The 16,452-nt window shown below is 49.2% G+C and overlaps 1 protein-coding gene across 3 annotated transcripts in view; it reads right to left on the minus strand.

Annotated features, from left to right (window-relative positions):
* Positions 1-4,227: 4,227 nt before the first annotated feature.
* Positions 4,228-16,452, minus strand: part of ILRUN (inflammation and lipid regulator with UBA-like and NBR1-like domains) — an 89,608-nt gene continuing 77,383 nt past the window's right edge. For 2 of the 3 annotated variants that reach the window (XM_034991495.1, XM_034991491.1), the window contains one exon: positions 4,228-6,050. In XM_034991495.1, coding sequence (XP_034847386.1) covers positions 6,015-6,050 — 36 coding nt within the window. In that variant the 3' untranslated portion in view covers positions 4,228-6,014. Of the gene's footprint in view, positions 6,051-11,468; positions 11,725-16,452 lie in introns of those variants that run through there. The other variant, XM_034991492.1, reaches the window with a different exon arrangement.

The raw sequence follows: 16,452 nt of genomic DNA on the forward strand, positions 1-16,452 counted from the left end.
TCTCTCTCCACAGCACCCGCCACCTCCTGACATCTGTGTTACTTGTCTTGTCCGCCCTGACTAGAGTGTCAGCTCTACGAGGATAGGGACTTCGTCTCTTTTGGCCACGGCCCTACCTCCAGCACCTAGAATGGTGCCTGGCATAGAAGTAATGGTCAATAAAAGGGTGATCATGCGACCTGCAAAGGGGCAAGGGCAGCAGAGCTCTCCCAAACAGTCACCGGGAAGGCCATTCTCCTCCTTCCCCCTCCACATACAATTGGCCACAGGAAGCAACAGTCCTGGGAGAGGCGCTGACCTCCTTTCAGGGTCTCAGTACATCACCCTCTCTCCCACCTTCCCATCCCCCATCCCTCCATCCTTCAGGTTGAGCTCGTGCCCCTTCCCCCCAGAAACCCCTGGACTAAGTGGGGGCTGCTCACTGCATGCTCCTCAGTACCTGCACTTCTGTTCTCAGGAGTCGTGAGACTTAGGAGTAACTTGTTCACCAACTGAGCATCAGACCGGCCTGCCCTGGGATGCCTCATGGTTGTGAGGAGTAAATGAAGTAATTCATGTAAGTAGTTTAATAGGAATTGGTCAATAGCAGTCAACCAATATAACCACAATTAGAGTGGACACGCCAACATTTGTTTGTGACACAAACGCAGTATGCTAGAAGTAATGTGTAAGCCAGAAATCACAGCCTTGGATAATCCCTGGGAAATGCTGGGGAACCATGGCCCACATTTTGAAGATCACTGTTCTAGATACTGAGTATGACTGTTGAACTCCCTCAAATTCCAGTGGGCCTGGCCAATGCAGCCCTGGCTAGACCTGGCTCGGTCTCACAGACCCAGGAGGTGGGGGTGCTGGCAACCCCTTCAGGCATCCTCTACTCTCCCCATGCAACGTGCAGTCCCGGGACCAGCAGCATGTGCTCATCCGGGAGCTTGTCAGACATGCAGAATCCTGCCCTCTTCCCCAAGATTTACTAAATCAGAAGTTGCATCTTAACACGTTCAAGTTTGAGAAGCACTGCCCGAGATCACAGCATCTCAGACTAAGGGCCAAAAAGGATATTCACCACCCCACCCCCCAAACCCGAGAGCGCCATTGAAGTCCTGGCTTTTACACATGGCCACATCCATCTTCTAGAGAAGGGCATCTGAGACCCATCAGTCATGCTAACCTGTCAGAATCCATTCTCTGGACACTCTGACCCCCAAACTCAAACACACTCTGCCGGCTCACAGCAGTCTTGCCTGCTCCCTACTGCACCCCCAGGAGCGCCCTCTGGGCCCATTCTCTTGGCTGCCACAGGGCTGGACACCAGGTGGTGTCTGGGAAAGTGGCCGAGTCACAGCCAGCAGGTGAGGGAGGGGCCTTCTCGAGAACAGGGTGGGAGGCACCCAGGTACAACCTGAGCTGGGGCAGGGAAGTGGCTTGAGGACCTGTTTGTTCTGCCAGGAGGGCTGGGCCTGGACCACTGCAACCGGCTCCCCCCGCACCTCCACCCCTACCCTGGGCAAGAGAGCCCCCTCCCTGTCACCTAGCCCGCGTGGGAATGGCTTGACTCAGGAGCTACCATCCAACCTGCTCCCCTCTCCCAGGGCCTAGTGACTTCCTGACAGGTTACAGCCCCAAAGACAAACAGATTCTGCCAAGCAAATAAGTGTCCAGCGGTAGGTAGGGGTATTGAGGAAGGCCCGGGAGTGGGTCTGAGCTGCCAGAAGACCCAGGTGACAGGGTGGGGGCCCCTCTCCTGCAGAGAACAAACAGCCCAGGGCACCTGGAAGGAAGCAGGATGCTGGTGTGCTGTCACGGCACTGGGAGGGGGCTGGGTGAGGGCACTCCCCACAGGGGTCTCCGGGCCAGTCTCCCACACTGGGTGTGGGCTCTGCGACCAGGCTAACCAGAGGAACTGGAGTCCTGCATTTAGGCCCGTGGAGCGGAGGCCAGCTCTGTGGTGCCTCCATTCCTCTCATCAATCTGTGGCCACCGGTTCCCTCACTAAGCTGCTTACAGAGAGACGGCCTCACCATCCTTTAGAACACACAGCTTTGCCAGCCGGGGTGAAGGCCCACTTGGGGGGTCTGCAATTAAGTGAATTTAATGCCAGCATCTGGGAGCTGAGGCCATGGGTCTGAGCCTGTAGCAACTCCCTTCCTCTCTGATCTCACTTTCTCTTCAACAGAGGGGTGATTATGTGACTAAACAAACTTGAGTTCTGAGCTCTTAAACGTGCTACAGACATGAAGAGATGGATCCAGTGAACCCATCATTTGCTGTCATGCCAATTAAGTGCATTCCCTCTTCCGTCTGCATCTAGGATGCCAGAGGCCCAGCTGGGACTAAGAAGGGGAACTCCCCAACTCAGCCTTGTCTTTTTTCCCAGGAGGAAAGATGCCCATGATGCTCTGCATTCCCCCTGTGCTATTCCTCTACCTGGGCTACATACCTGAAAGGCCTGCTGGCTGATGGACACTAACTTGGCTGCTACTGCTTACGTGCTGGGCATGGCGAAGTGCTAGAGAGATGCACAGTACCCGGGGGACCTAAGGCCCTTGGAAATGATTTCCTCCCCTTTCTGGTCACTGAAGCCAGGAAGGGCAGATCTAATTATAACTCCAGGGTGAATTTCCCAAACATAATCAAACTCAGGGTCTCAGTTTTCCCATTTGCAAAAGGAAGACCCAGGGACCAAAAAGTGCACATCAGAGAGTCACTGTGGGGGCAAGCAGATACACAGGGTGCTTGATGGCACAATAAAACTCACTGACACACATGAAAATAGGTTTTTTTTTTTTGGTGTGTGTGTGTGTGTGTGTTAATTTAATCATACAAATATTCATTTATACAGTAAGGAAAAACCTCCCCATCTTCATCTCCTCCCAGGCACCATGAGGCCCCACCACAAACACCCACCCAGCTTGCTTGCTACACACCACTGTCCAGGTGGAGGGGGCAGACACAGCTGCTCCAGCATTCACCCAAGGAAATGAAGGGAAGGAAAGGCAAGGCAGGGTGGGGTGGGGGAATCAGCTTCCATTTCTGAGCCCTAGCAACCCCACCATCCTCTCCTGCTGGGGCTCCGACTGAATTTGGGGATCCCATCTTGGCCACCCTCAAGCCACACGAGCTGTCTTGGTGAGGTTCTATGATGAGCTTAAGGTTACAGCCAATCCTTACTGGGGGAGAGAAGGCTGTTTCTTGTAGAAAAATACCCCGAATTCAACTGCCTCCATGGCAAAAAGGAAAAAAAAAAAAAAAGGGCATGCACGCGTACACACATCCACACACACCTCACTCCATGCACACGCTAGGTTCTTCCCAGGCCTGAGCCCCTCTGCCTCCCTCGCTGGGCTCAGGCCCCTAAGGGTGCCGTCTGCCTCCTCTCATGGGTGCCGGATACTGGTGGTCCTGCCTAGAGGCAGCCTGCCTTCTGGGGCTGAAAGGGCCACTTCTACCACCACACTAGGCAGGGGAGGAGAGGGGCTCTAGGCACTGCTCAGAACTCAAACCAGTGAGAGGAGACAGAATGAATGGGACTGGTACCCCCCTGGTCCTGGGGGAGCCGTGGAATCCCGACTCCTACCGCACGGCTTGGGCTTGCTCTGGCTCTCTGCAAGGAGCTCGCCTCTCCAACAATGCGCACAGAAATGGTTTGCTCTTGGGAGGGGAGTCAACGTGCTTGGGACGGTCACCTTGCCTACAAGCAAGAGGAGGAGCAGGATGCCTCTGGCAGGACCAGACCCACTAATGGTGACCTATGAAAGCCCCTGCTGAATAAAGGCAGGCAGCCCCTCCTGGGAAATGGGGAAGGGGCACCAGATGTGGGGCAGAGGAGGAGGCCAGGAAACCAGGCCATGTAAAGCCTCCCACAATCCTGCCAGCAGCAGCCAGAGATGTGCTGTTTGGAGGGCTGGGCATGTGTGGGCTCCAGGGTGGCAGTGTCCCAGGAGGTTGGCACCAACAGTAGTGGCAAGCTGGGCCCAATAGGGCCCTCAGACAAAAAGTCATGGTGAGCCCTTGGCTTGGGCCAGTGATGGACTGGGCACCCACCAGGACGCCCCTCTACTCTGCTCAGGAATGGGGCACTCGAAAGCACTGCAAATGGCCACTCCTCTGTGAGCCTTAGGCTAGCCCCAGACCCAGCTGCCAAACCTTCTCAGCAGGTTGGCTCCATCCTCCCCCAGCGCTTCTCCAGTAGACCAAAGGGTTTCCTGCCTTTTATTTTTGGGGAGGTGGGGATGTGAAGGAGGAATTTCATACAAGCTTTTCTCCCACAATCAAGCTTTAGAAAACAACAGTCTCAGAAGAGGACAAGGAGAAACAAAGAGCACACATTTCTGGAGCTCAGACACCCACACAGAGACAGACGGGCAGGCAGACCCTCACCCACACCCAGGCTCTATGACCCCTTGCAGCCGCTCATCACCTGGTCTCCTAGCTTGTCTCACACCCCCGAGGTGGGTGAGGATGCGGTTAATAGGCAGGTAACCCTGCAACCACACCCTAGATCCACATCCCCGGCTATCAAACCAGCCAAGACTCAAGGGAAGGAGAGGGTGAGAAGAAAAGAGAAGAGGGACTTTGCATATTCTTGTATCTTTGGCAGACAGCTGTTCTAGCCTGGTTCAAGCTTCCCATGGAGAGGTCCACAGCTCAACCTGCTTGGAATCCACAGGACTCCAGTGGGGCCACATGCCCAAGTGGGCAGCCAGCCAAGTAGCCTCTGCTCTGGCTGGGTTGCCCCTCGCCCACCACCTCCCACTACTGCCCAAGCATCGTGCTCAGGGTGGGGGTGCTCTTGTTTCATCAAACTGTGGTCTCCAAAATCACACAGTCAGTAACTGTGGCCCTTCCCCATGGCCAATTCCCTGCTTGGGGCTGTATCTCCATACCTTAACAGCTCAGCCTCCGCGAACAGGCTGTGAAAATACCACAAAGGACAATGGGAGGGAAACACAAGGAAGGGAGTTGTGTCACAACAGAGAAGCCTGGACACCTTTCCACCTGCCTGCTGCACACTTTGCTGGTGAGCTGCACCAACACCCGTGTGTGTGCGTGCACGTGGCACACACACGTATGCAGCACAGAGGCACTCTTCCCAGAGTGAATGGGGAGCCGCTGTGTATGAAGAATCCAAAAGAGCAGTAAGCGTGATGGCATTTCTCTCTGCCAAGAGAAACATGGAAGAAAAGCAATTTGAGTTGTTATAAGTGTGTGCAGAAGGACACCTCTCGGCCTTAGAAACTCCCATGTCGCCCAAGGTCTGTCTTCAAGGCTTCCTCTGCTGGCCACACAGGGAAGTTTGGTCTTCAGAGAGGTTCTGATGGTAACAAGCCACAGGGGTTGACGGATACAAATGTCAAAGGTGTAAATCAACAGAAGATTAAAGAAAAAAGAAGAGGAAAAGGATGATAACTCATTGGCTGATGCCATTAAAAACAAATGGGGTCAGAGACTGCTGGAGTCGGGTGGCACAGGAGATGTCTTCCTGTGGCACGGACCCGCAGAGTCCCCAAACATGCCACGCCAGCTTGTAACCTGAATCGCTTCCAGAGCAAGCAGCTATTCTAGAAAGGGTACGTTATCCCTTACCTAAAGAAAAAAAAAAGTGGGGAAAGGGGGAAAAAATTAACATGTGCTCAAAACTACAACCTGTCTGTAGGCAAAATAATTTTTGTTTAAAAAGATGGCTTTTTTTCCCCCATTTGAAACTTTTTTTCCTTCCCGAGTGACCTAATGACTTGTTAGACTGACGCCTAATAAACAAAACCCAAGGCGGCTGCATGGGTTTCTTCTTAGTAGCCTCAACACCATTCCGCGATTCAGCATTCACACATGCATACTGAGTTTACTCAAAACTAGTCTGTTCTGCTTCTTCCTCTTCTTCCAGGATGGGGGGGCGGTCAGAGCCAGGGGTCCATGCGGTGTGGTCTGCAATCCAGAGGAACCCCCTGTCCTCCCCCCCACCCCAAAGTCAGGCCTTCTGTCTTTTGTTAATTTTTCTTCTTGCCGATGCCCGTTTAAGACTGGCCGAAGGGGTAAGGCCCGTGGAGCCCCTGGAAGAGAGTGAACACAGTCAGTGATGGTAAACAAAGCAGGTACAACTTGACAATCAAACCAAGTCAAAGAATCTATGGTCCCCAGTGAGCCAGAGGGAAGCCCCACGGCACAGACAAAGCCTGAGGGTTGTCCTTGTCCTGCAAAACCTCAAGAGGCCAACTCTCAGCACTGCCAGTCGCTAAGTGTTCCCACTGCATCACGCCATCTGGAGAGAGGGGAGGCAGTGGAGGGCGGTAGTCTTCATCTTTCAACTGCTGCCTCAATCAGCGCCAACCTTCCTCCACCCAGGTCACAAAGCCTGCCTTCCTGCTGGACAACAAGGTCTCAATCTCTCTGCTAAAGATCCCTGTCCACCATTTTCTGCACCTTAACCTCAGATGTAGGCTACTTCTGGCTAATGACCCTTCTACCAACACCAAGACTGCAGCAGCAATGGCAACTGTCTACTGAGCACCTAGGTAATAGGCATGGTACTAGGAGCTTTGTATATATTGTCTTTAAACCTCAGCCTGTAGCCAGGTGAGGATTCCCACACTCAGGTAACTCTTGCCCATTTGACCGCAGAGACTAAAAGACCTGCTCCAAGTGACATGGGCAGGGAAAGGCAGAGCCAAGGTTCAAACCCAAGTCTGATTTTTTTTTTCCTCCCACATTGCCTCTCCCCTGCCACGTGATAAGGTTTATTCTCAATTCCCAAGGTATTTTTGATGCTGCCTGTCTGGGTGGAAAAGGCTTCACAGTCTCACTTTTCCCTTATGTTCAGAATGATACACCAAGATGTGCCAACACCAAAATCAGTGGCATGAACTTGCTGGAGAATGACCTGTGCCTCCCTCCACCTTCCCACCCTCCTCCCAGAGTATGCTCCTTGGAAAGACCCAGTCAATGCCAAGACCTAGGAGGGCAAAAGTTAACTGGTGACCAGCCTCCCTGGAGTCCTACACCCTAAAGTGGCCTACAAGCAGCGGGGCTCTTGGACCAAAGGGACCAAATGGGTACCAAGAGCAGGTGACTCAGCCATAATCACGACAAATGACCCGGAGAGCATTTCCTAATGCTTGACAACTACGTTAAGAATCCTGAATCCAGGCACAATTAGGAGTGAAAAGGCACAAGAATGAGTGAGATGCGGGGCGCCTGGGTGGCTCAGTTGTTAAGCGGCTGCCTTCGGCTCAGGTCGTGGTCCCAGGGTCCTGGGATCGAGCCCCGCATCAGGCTCCCTGCTCGGCGGAGAGCCTGCTTCTCCCTCTCCCTCTCTCTGCTGCTCTGCCTACTTGTGCTCTCTGTTAAACAAATAAATAAAAATCTTAAAAAAAAAAAAAAAAGAGTGAGATGAAATTTTCCATTAGCTTGATGGGATGTGGGCAGTCAGAATTTGTCTTAAGAAAAAAAAAAAAAGACATTTCTTTGTGGAGGGAAAAACAGTGCTTGTTGCAGGGTCGCCAGTGATTAGAATCCTTTTCACTATGACTTTGGTTTTGTTTGCTTTCATCTCTCCAGCATCTAGCATGATGCCTGGCCCAACAGGTACCCAATAAACATCTGTTGAATTAATAACTAAAAGAGGAAAGGTGTTTCCCAGACTACTACCTGGAGTGTCAGACACCTTTGAGTCACAGGAATATTGGCCCTTCCAAAACCAAGTTTTACAACAGCTGCTTAGGGGCGCCTGGGTGGCTCAGTCGTTAAGTGTCTGCCTTCGGCTCAGGTCATGATCCCAGGGTTCTGGGATCGAGCCTTGCATCGGGCTCCCTGCTCTGCGGGAGGCCTGCTTCTCCCTCTCCCACTCCCCCTGCTTGTGTTCCCTCTCTCACTGTGTCTCTGTCAAATAAATAAACAAAATCTTTAAAAAAAATAAAAAAATAAAATAATAAAATAAAATAGCTGCTTAGGCCTGGGGGACACAAGTGTCTGGGGGTCATGCCATCCATCTGGTCACAGCCTCCTAGGTCCCAGGTCCCAGGAGAGGCGGGGCTCTCTGGAGGTGGTCAGGCTAGAGATGCAAGACCCTTCCTGTTTCCACTGCAGTGGGATGTAGATGGAGAACTGGGAGGGGATCTGGGTTCTACTCCCAGCTTCGCACCAGCTCACCAAGTGACCTTGAGTGAGGTCCCTTCCCCTCAGAGGAGCTCAGGTTCCTCTCTAAATCTTCTCAGGATTTAAAGTTCTAGAAGTCAATACAGTGCCTGGCTCAGAAGGCTGAAAAACAGGACTCCAAGAAAGAATGCCCTTTGGTCATGCTTAGGCCAGAAGTCAAAGCTGCCAAGAAAAGGAAACATGAGATTAAAGTTCCTATAGTGTTTTCAGGGGAAGGCACTGAAATCGCTTTTGCTTTTTTTCCTCCCCCACATAAAGCCTCAAAAGACCAGAAGTATGTCTCTAGCTGCTTGGTGGTTATCACTGAACACAAAATCCCGACTGGGTGAATCTGGGGGAGGGGCAGGCCAACGTGGACGCAGCATCAACTACATGCCAGGTGCTGCTGCTGGGGCACTTTACCATATTCTCTGTAATTCTCACAAAGATCCACTGAGACAAGCCAAGATCTCCAAACTCAGAGAGGGAACCCACACAAGGGCACAGAAATGGTAAGAACAGTGGTGTTTAAAATGGCCACGTGTCTGCCAGCCCCCAAGCGAACTACGCCTCCAGCACACAAGCTGAGACTGGGACCATCTCAGCAGCTATGTACCACCTGATTAACAAGGGTGGGCTGGGGGACCGAAGGGCTCTCAGTCTCCATCCTGCAGGGCCTGGTCGGAGGTCACACACACCAGAAGTAGCAAGTATGGAAGCTTAAAACAAGCTGCGCTTGGTACTTCCCAGCATTTGTTCATCTGGAACAATCCAAGGAAACAATAAAGGCCTAGAATTCCCACAAGAGTTGGAACCAATACAATGCTCAAAGGTCTCTGTGCAGGAAAAAAAATGCACAGACAGAAGAAAACCCGAAAAACAAACAGCATTTGTTTTCTATGAAATATTTTCCCCTAAATTTAACTGTTTTCCAGACCAAAGCTCCACACATTTCACATGGGCCTTTATAATGCAAGTAATAGCCTTTTGACTTATCTAGAATGCTTCGAGAAGGGAGTTTGTGACTTTGCCAAGGAGCTATTGCACATTTCCATTTTACAGATAAATAAAATGGGTCCTATGCAACTGGCAGAGAGAGACACAAAGGCATGATGAGCATTTTCAGATTTCCACGTGAGTGCCCTGGCCCTCCGACATTCAGTGAGGTATGTAACTAGCTTAGATTATGGATTTGTTGACCCTCTAACTTAGTGGCTGAGGTTCTGTGCCTTTGGGGGAAAAACGCTACCTAAGTCCCTTTCACCCAGAGAATGGCATGTTGGAAGTTGTTGGTGTTTTTTTGGTGCAGAAAGGTGGCTTGGGAATAAACTCTCTTCCCACCCACCCCATCCCACCCCACCCAATTAACTACCATCACTTCGAGGAAGGGAGAGGGAGCCAATTCTATTTCAAAACCACTTTATCATCTAGACTCCCCACATGCAGGATTATAGGTGTCACAAATGGATCACAGAACACAGGCAATGCAATACCAGTGGTGGAGGAAAAGCCTGGCAGAGATTCCAAGAACAGCTTGTCCAGGGCGTCCTATGGCAGGAGGCCAAGCAGGAAGTGTCTTTCCTAACAGTAGGATGGAGGTATATTGGAAATGGGAGGCCCATCCACACTTCAGGTTCCACTGGAGTTCCAATACCCAGTGTAACAGGTTCTGGTGGCTAATGTCTCTAACCCCAGACTAAAAGCAGGGTTTGGCAATAGTGTCCATTCTCTTCTGGGGCCTAGGAACTCTTCAACCTCCATCCATAGGAAAAGCAAATGCCAAGTATTTTAACTAATTTGGCATCACTTGACACCTCTCCTGTAACAGTTGTGCCTCTTCTAATAAGGAAAACAGGGATAGAGGCATCAGATGGTAGTTACCACAGAGCCCTGAATTAAACTGACTCAAGTGACAATTGAGGCCATCAGATGATTAAAAGCTCAGGAGTCTGATGCAGAAGGCTACGCTTCTCTCTGTGAGGAATCACTTCTCACCACCTAGGGACTGGCAGCAAGGCTGGATTTATCCATGCTAATAGAGGGTATGAATAATCAAACCCTGAAAAGAAGTCCTATATCTGACTCTAGGTCTAAAGGCCAGTTCCCCAGGGCCTACCTGAGTTGCATAGTTTTCAAGGCTTTCAAACGCTACGTCTGGGACACCTGGGTGGCTTAGTCGGTTAAGCATCTGCCTTCAGCTTGGGTCATGATCCCAGCTCGAACCTCGGATGGAGCCCCACATCAGGCTCCTTGCTCAGCGGGGAGTCTGCTTCTCCCTCTGCCTGTGCTTATGCTCTCTTTCTCTCTCTCTGACAAATAAACAAAATCTTAAAAAAAAAAGGGGGGGGCTACATCTGCTAGGGAACAAGAAAGTGTTCCTGGCAAAGGAGAGATAGCCTTTAGGTCCACGGTGATTGAGGTGTCGCCTGTGTGCTCAGCCTTCCCCATTTTTCACTCAACAGCTGTAGTAGTGGTGAGCCCTGGGACCTAAGTTCTACTTGGCTACAGGGCAGGTAAGCCCTCCTAGAGCACAGAAGTGCCATATCGAACAGCTAAGACAGAGGTGCCTCTCTGTTCCTTGGTGTCTGGGAAAAAGACCCTGGCCTCGAGCCAGCCGAATCATCACAGTGGTTGGGCCAGGTCCTGAACTGCACTTCCATGATGGAAAAATGACTGAGAGCCATAATTTGGCTAATATTCTCAAGTATTTTTAAATATTTTTAAAGACATTTATAAACATAAACATAAACTCAGTCCCATTCACCACAATCTCTTTAAAAAAGACAATTTAAGATCCAGTACTTGTGATTCTGTTCTCAAGCAAACCTAAAAATAATCTCTGATTTTTCACAAAATCACTGGGGACCAGCCAGTGATCTGGTTATCACTGATCTCATGTGAGTGTGCACCTATAAAAGTTCTCCTAAAATTATGGACTAATCAAAGTAACTTTTCCAAAACAGTACTAAAAATTGTCACTCAGAGAAAACACTAACTGCAAGCTAAAGTACTAAAAAGACTGGACACTGGTTCGGTTTCAGCTAGCATATTTTTTAAAAGTTTCTTCATCAATTTCAACAGCAGGAAGTGCGGGGCTATCAGGAGAGCAAACTGCCCTTGGAGAGGGTGGAACCTGCTTCTGCCAATTCTTTATGCCTTGCATACAGTAAGCCTCAAGTATTAGTAACACGAATGAAGGAATGACAGTGAGCTACTCTGCCCTGGTGAGCCATCTGTTTTTTCACATTTAACATTCCAGGAGGAAAAAAGAAGGCTGAAAAGCCTATTGAAACAAGAGTGTCTTACAAGGGCTTTTTGGGGTACGCTTTTTCTATCCGAAAGCTAGTTGTTTAGATAAAGCACCACAACATGGAGACTTTCACACACCTGTCTTTATTTTGCTTTTATTTGTGATTTAAAGAAAGAAAAAGGTTCACACACGTTAACACGAAGGAGCGTGCGTGGCAGGGCTCTCCAGGTGCACACTGATGGCAGCATCAGGTAACACCGCCGGGCCCTCCTTCTCCTCGCTTCCTGGGCCAGTCCTGGTCAGCGCTGTGTCTGTCTAGTGCTCCTTTCGCAGCACTAAGTTCACTGAATGCAGACAGAAGAATACAGGCTTTAGTACTAAGTTCTGTCCTGATCCTGTACTGCGAACACGGGCTGGTGGGGCCCTGCTCACATGGCTGGTTCGACTGCCTGAGCCCTCAACAGTCCTGTTAGTCTCTCACTAATCAGAAATAAAATCAAGTCCCTACTGGAGTCCCGGGGGCAGGGCGAGGAGGGACGGTCTCAAGAAGATGCAAAAGGGACCCTTCCCTCCATGGCTGCTGCAGGCTCAAGGCGGCTTCCTACTGGAAGAGCAGGGCCACGTTAGCGGGACAGGAACTGCGGCAGACGCTTTCATACTGGTGTTCAAGCCACTTTCGTGGGACAGTCCTCCAAATTTCAAAGATACATTTGATGCACTGGCTGAGGATGAGTATGAGAACCAGCCAAAGGAAAGAAAAGAAGTCTTATTTTTATGCACGAGGGCCGATCATGGGGCAGGCTCCGTTCACAGTCTTCTTTCTGCCTGTGCCAAAACTGCTCAAAAGCTTGACTCAGTCATAAAGTGTGATGAATTTATTTTTTAAAAAGCCCTGCAAAACCATTTTTTATATGTACCTCTGTAATACAGTGTTTCTTTTGCTCCTGACTTCTACAGTCCTGCTGGGGACCTTGTCATTCATCCATCCTCCCTCTACCCATCCATCCAATCCTTTATCATGCCACCCTCATTCTTCCTCCCTTCATCATCCATCTTTCCATCCTCCCTCCAGTCTTCCATCCACCCAGAGCTCCCCATGGCCAAAGGCAACTCCCAGAGCATTCACCTACCCCGTGGCAAATCAAGAAAATCACCATAAAGAATAAAACTCAAACATCATTGTGAATGAAAACAAAGAGATGAAGGATACTGCCTGGGTTGGACTTCCCCTTTCAGTAAAGACTTCAGAAAAAGTTATTTGCAATTTGGAATTCTAGCTCCCAAATCTCATGTAATAGGAAGTGTGCTAGAATCCAGGTATGAGGCTGGCACACAGAGCTCTCTCATGGTCATCGCCCGGGGTAGAGGAACCTCCTAAAAAGGAAGAAAGACCTGGTAAGAGTCTCACTGGGGAGGTTACCCAAAAGGAGAGCAGCTTATCCAAGTTCCTAGCCCTGCCACCACTGGTGCCGGCTGTACCGTGGGGGTTCTGCTAAAGCACTCTGGGTGAGGCTGTTGCTCCCACTTCCTCTTAGAATTTCCATCCAAACTCCTGTAACCTTCCATCAATTACCCCTTATTTACAAGCTATTGTGTTCTCTCTCCTCTCTTACAATTAATTCACAGAATCCCCCGCCCCCCAAACGTCTGGCTGATTGAGGTAGGAGAATAAATGGACTCGCCTTGGTCTTATGCAGCCATATTTGCTATCATCTCGCCACTACCCTGGCTCCAGAGTATCGTCACTCTGCTTCCTTGCACATTAAACATTGGCTCTCATTTGCTTGGCTTTCAAAGGTCTTCCTTCAAAATTCGCTCCACCCTCTTTAAGTACACTGTAGGTAGGCTGGCCAGTGTCCCGTGAACACACCCTGCCTGTGGATGCCTCTGGGCCTTCCTACGTGGGGTTCCTCTTCCCTCCAATTTAGTTTGAGCCTATCATCTACCAAGGTACCACTGCCTTTTCCGTCCTCCAAATTCATATGAACACTTACTTAAAAGTCAACTGGAACTCAATATACTCCTTCTTTAGTGGCTGTTAGTCTTTCCTATGAGCTAGTCACATGTATGTAATCAGACAGTAAATTCTTTGACGATAAGGATTAGGATGGGTCGAGCACCTAGGAGGCCTCTCTTATTAACTCAGTAATATCAAAGCTATCTCTGTATAAAGCAAACAGTTTAAATTGGCCCTTGGGCAATGAAATCACAGCAAAAAGCCCAAGACCCTCAAGCCTTGCAAGTGGATGTGTCCACAGCTTTGGAAAAAGTCTCCCTTGCAGCTGAGCTCTAAGGAAGCCCATGTTTTCCCCCTGAGATCCAATAGCTCCCAGCTCGTAACCTCACATTTCGCACCTGTTCTGCTAGAACTCAGTTACAGCGGACTTAGCTGAGACCAAGTTATTTGAAACCTGAGCATCTATACAAATTCTCACACTTCCGAATTTCATTTATCTGTTTGAACCTGTAATTTCACTAGTCCGACTTTCAGAACTTCCACCAGAAATTAAAATGCGAAATTCAGAGCCTAGGAAAGAAAACGCACCCTTACAACCAAAATAAAATATTCTGGCAATCCTGGGAACACTGGTTGTGTTTCAGCTACAGGACTGCCCAGCGTCAGACCAGTCTAAAACAATGCTCAGAGCCCCAAAGCAAATAAAATGGAGCTGAACAGCTTTGAAGCTGTTGAGGTACAAAAGGGAGAGTTCCTGGAGATACTTCTTATTCTCAGTCAGACAGTAATGTTACAAACAACAAAAGACATTTTCTAAAGCTCATAGTGTTTGCTTAATTTATTTTTAAAACGCACACACGACCCATGCCAATGCAAACACCAGCAAGGCTGGGAGGACTTTCCTGGCTCCTCTGGGTTTTCAAAAGAGAGTCATGGTAATATCATTAAGCCACAGTTTCCTGACAATCCCCTCCTGGTATAGAACGTACTAATCGGCCAGCGAATGGGGCAGGTTCCTCCGTTCGGCATTGCTTCCTCCCTGGTCACAAATTCTTCTGGAGCTCTTAAAGATGAATGAGGACGTCTCTACAACCTGACACTAGGTGTATAAACTACCTTCAGGGAACAACCAACAGACTATGCTTCTGCCAGCAAACCTCATCAGAGTGTGGTCTAGAAGAATACTGGACTCACACTGGGTCCCTGGGTTCCAGCCCATGCTCCACCTCCAATTTGCTATGTGAATGTGAGCAAGTCACTTATGACTGCCGTATTATTTTGTCCAATGAAGACTGTAACTACAGAAGTCATGAGCCTGTTATGAATTGAGAATAAGTACAGCAAATGTGCTTTGAATAACATGAAGTGGTTTGTTTACATGTTAGACAGACAGTATTAAGCCCATTCCGGTCTTTGGACCTCTTCTCTGCCTACACCAATGGTTCACAAGTAGGGCAATTTTGTCATCTCCCCGCCCAGGGGACAGTGGACAATGTCTGGAGATATTTTTGGTTGTTACCCTTGGGGTTCGGGAGGTACTATGCCGTGTACTGGGTAAAGGCCAGGAATGCTGCTAAACATCTTATGATGCATTTAGATACCCCCCACTCCTTGCCTCCAGACATACCTGGCCTAAAGTGTCAATAGTCTTAGTACTTTGGCTGAGAAACCCTGCTCTACACTCAGTGGACTGCAGCCAGTCTCACAGCATTAAATATAATCCATACATCAATTCCCAAATTTATATCTCCACCCAGACCTCTCTCCTAAACTCTATATGCAACTTGGATAGACAACAGCCCAGGTACCTGACATCTCCATTTGGATATTTAAAGGAATCCCCAGTGTGCCCCAAGTGGAACTCTGGACCTCTCCCCACTTTTTTTTTTTAAGTATTTATTTGAGAGAGAGAGAGAGCACAGAAAGAGTGTGAGAGGGAGAAGCAGACTCCCCGCTGAGCAGAGAGCCTGACGTGGGGCTTGATCCCAGGACCCTGAGACCATGACCCGAGCCGAAGGCAGACGTTTAACTGACTGAGCCACCCAGGCGCCACCCTCTCCCCACTTCTACCATAGCCTTTTCCCTCTCCATTGATGGCAATTCCGTCCTTTTACTGCTCAGGCCAAAAACCTTGGTGTCATCTTTATTTCGTTCTCTCTTACATCCCGCTTCCAAAGGCAGGGGGTTTATTTATCATCTCTGCTCAAAACCCTTCAATGGCTTCCTCTGCCCCTCAGAGCAAAAGCGCAAAGCTTTAGAAGGGCCCACAAGGCCCTCCATGATCTGGTTTCCATCCTCTGACTTCATCTTTCTCTATTCTCCTCTTCCTTCACTCTGTTCCTTAAACAAACCAGGTAAACCTCAACCTCAGGGTTTGTATTGGCTGTCCCTTTGCCTAAAATTCGCTTTCTCTAGATAGCTTTTGCAGAAATAAAACGATTTTTTTTTAAAAAAGACTTTATTTATTTATTTGACAGAGAGATAGAGAGCACAAGTAGGCAGAGATGCAGGCAGAGGGAGAGGGAGAAGCAGGCTCCCCACAGAGCAGGGAGCCCGACGCGGGGCTCGATCCCAGGACCCTGGGATCATGACCTGAGCCGAAGGCAGCCGCTTAACCGACTGAGCCACCCAGGCGTCCCGAAATAAAATGACTTTAAAGGGGATAAGGTAGCCCCTAAGTATGTTCTAGTTCTAAAATATTAAGCATGTTCAAAGGGAGATTTTAAGTTCATTTCAGAAAAGTAAAACTTCAGAGAATACAGACAGGCTTTGTGACTTCAAGAGACATAGGTGTTGCTGTCACAAGAGTGACTTAATGGAAATTTCAATGTCAACAAAAATCTAAACCCAACTAACTATGGAGGTTCTAGGGATTTCTTTTCCCTTGGGAGGCTAAAGAGAAAGACTGGTTTCTATAGTTGCCATAATAGCTTGTGAGGGGAGGGGGCTTAGTAGTAGAGAAGTCACATAATATTTAGTCAATAATTGGCTTGATCTTCAAGTGAAATATAACACTATATTATAGAAAGCATTCTCTCCCTAGCCCACAGCTGTTAGCTCAGCTGGTAAGAATGTGAATTTGAACACTATTTATGACCGGGAAGCAATGTAGTAC

The sequence above is a fragment of the Mirounga leonina genome, unplaced genomic scaffold (genome assembly GCF_011800145.1).
Source record: "Mirounga leonina isolate KUSES-001 unplaced genomic scaffold, KU_Mleo_1.0 Mir_53, whole genome shotgun sequence".
NCBI lineage: Eukaryota > Metazoa > Chordata > Mammalia > Carnivora > Phocidae > Mirounga > Mirounga leonina.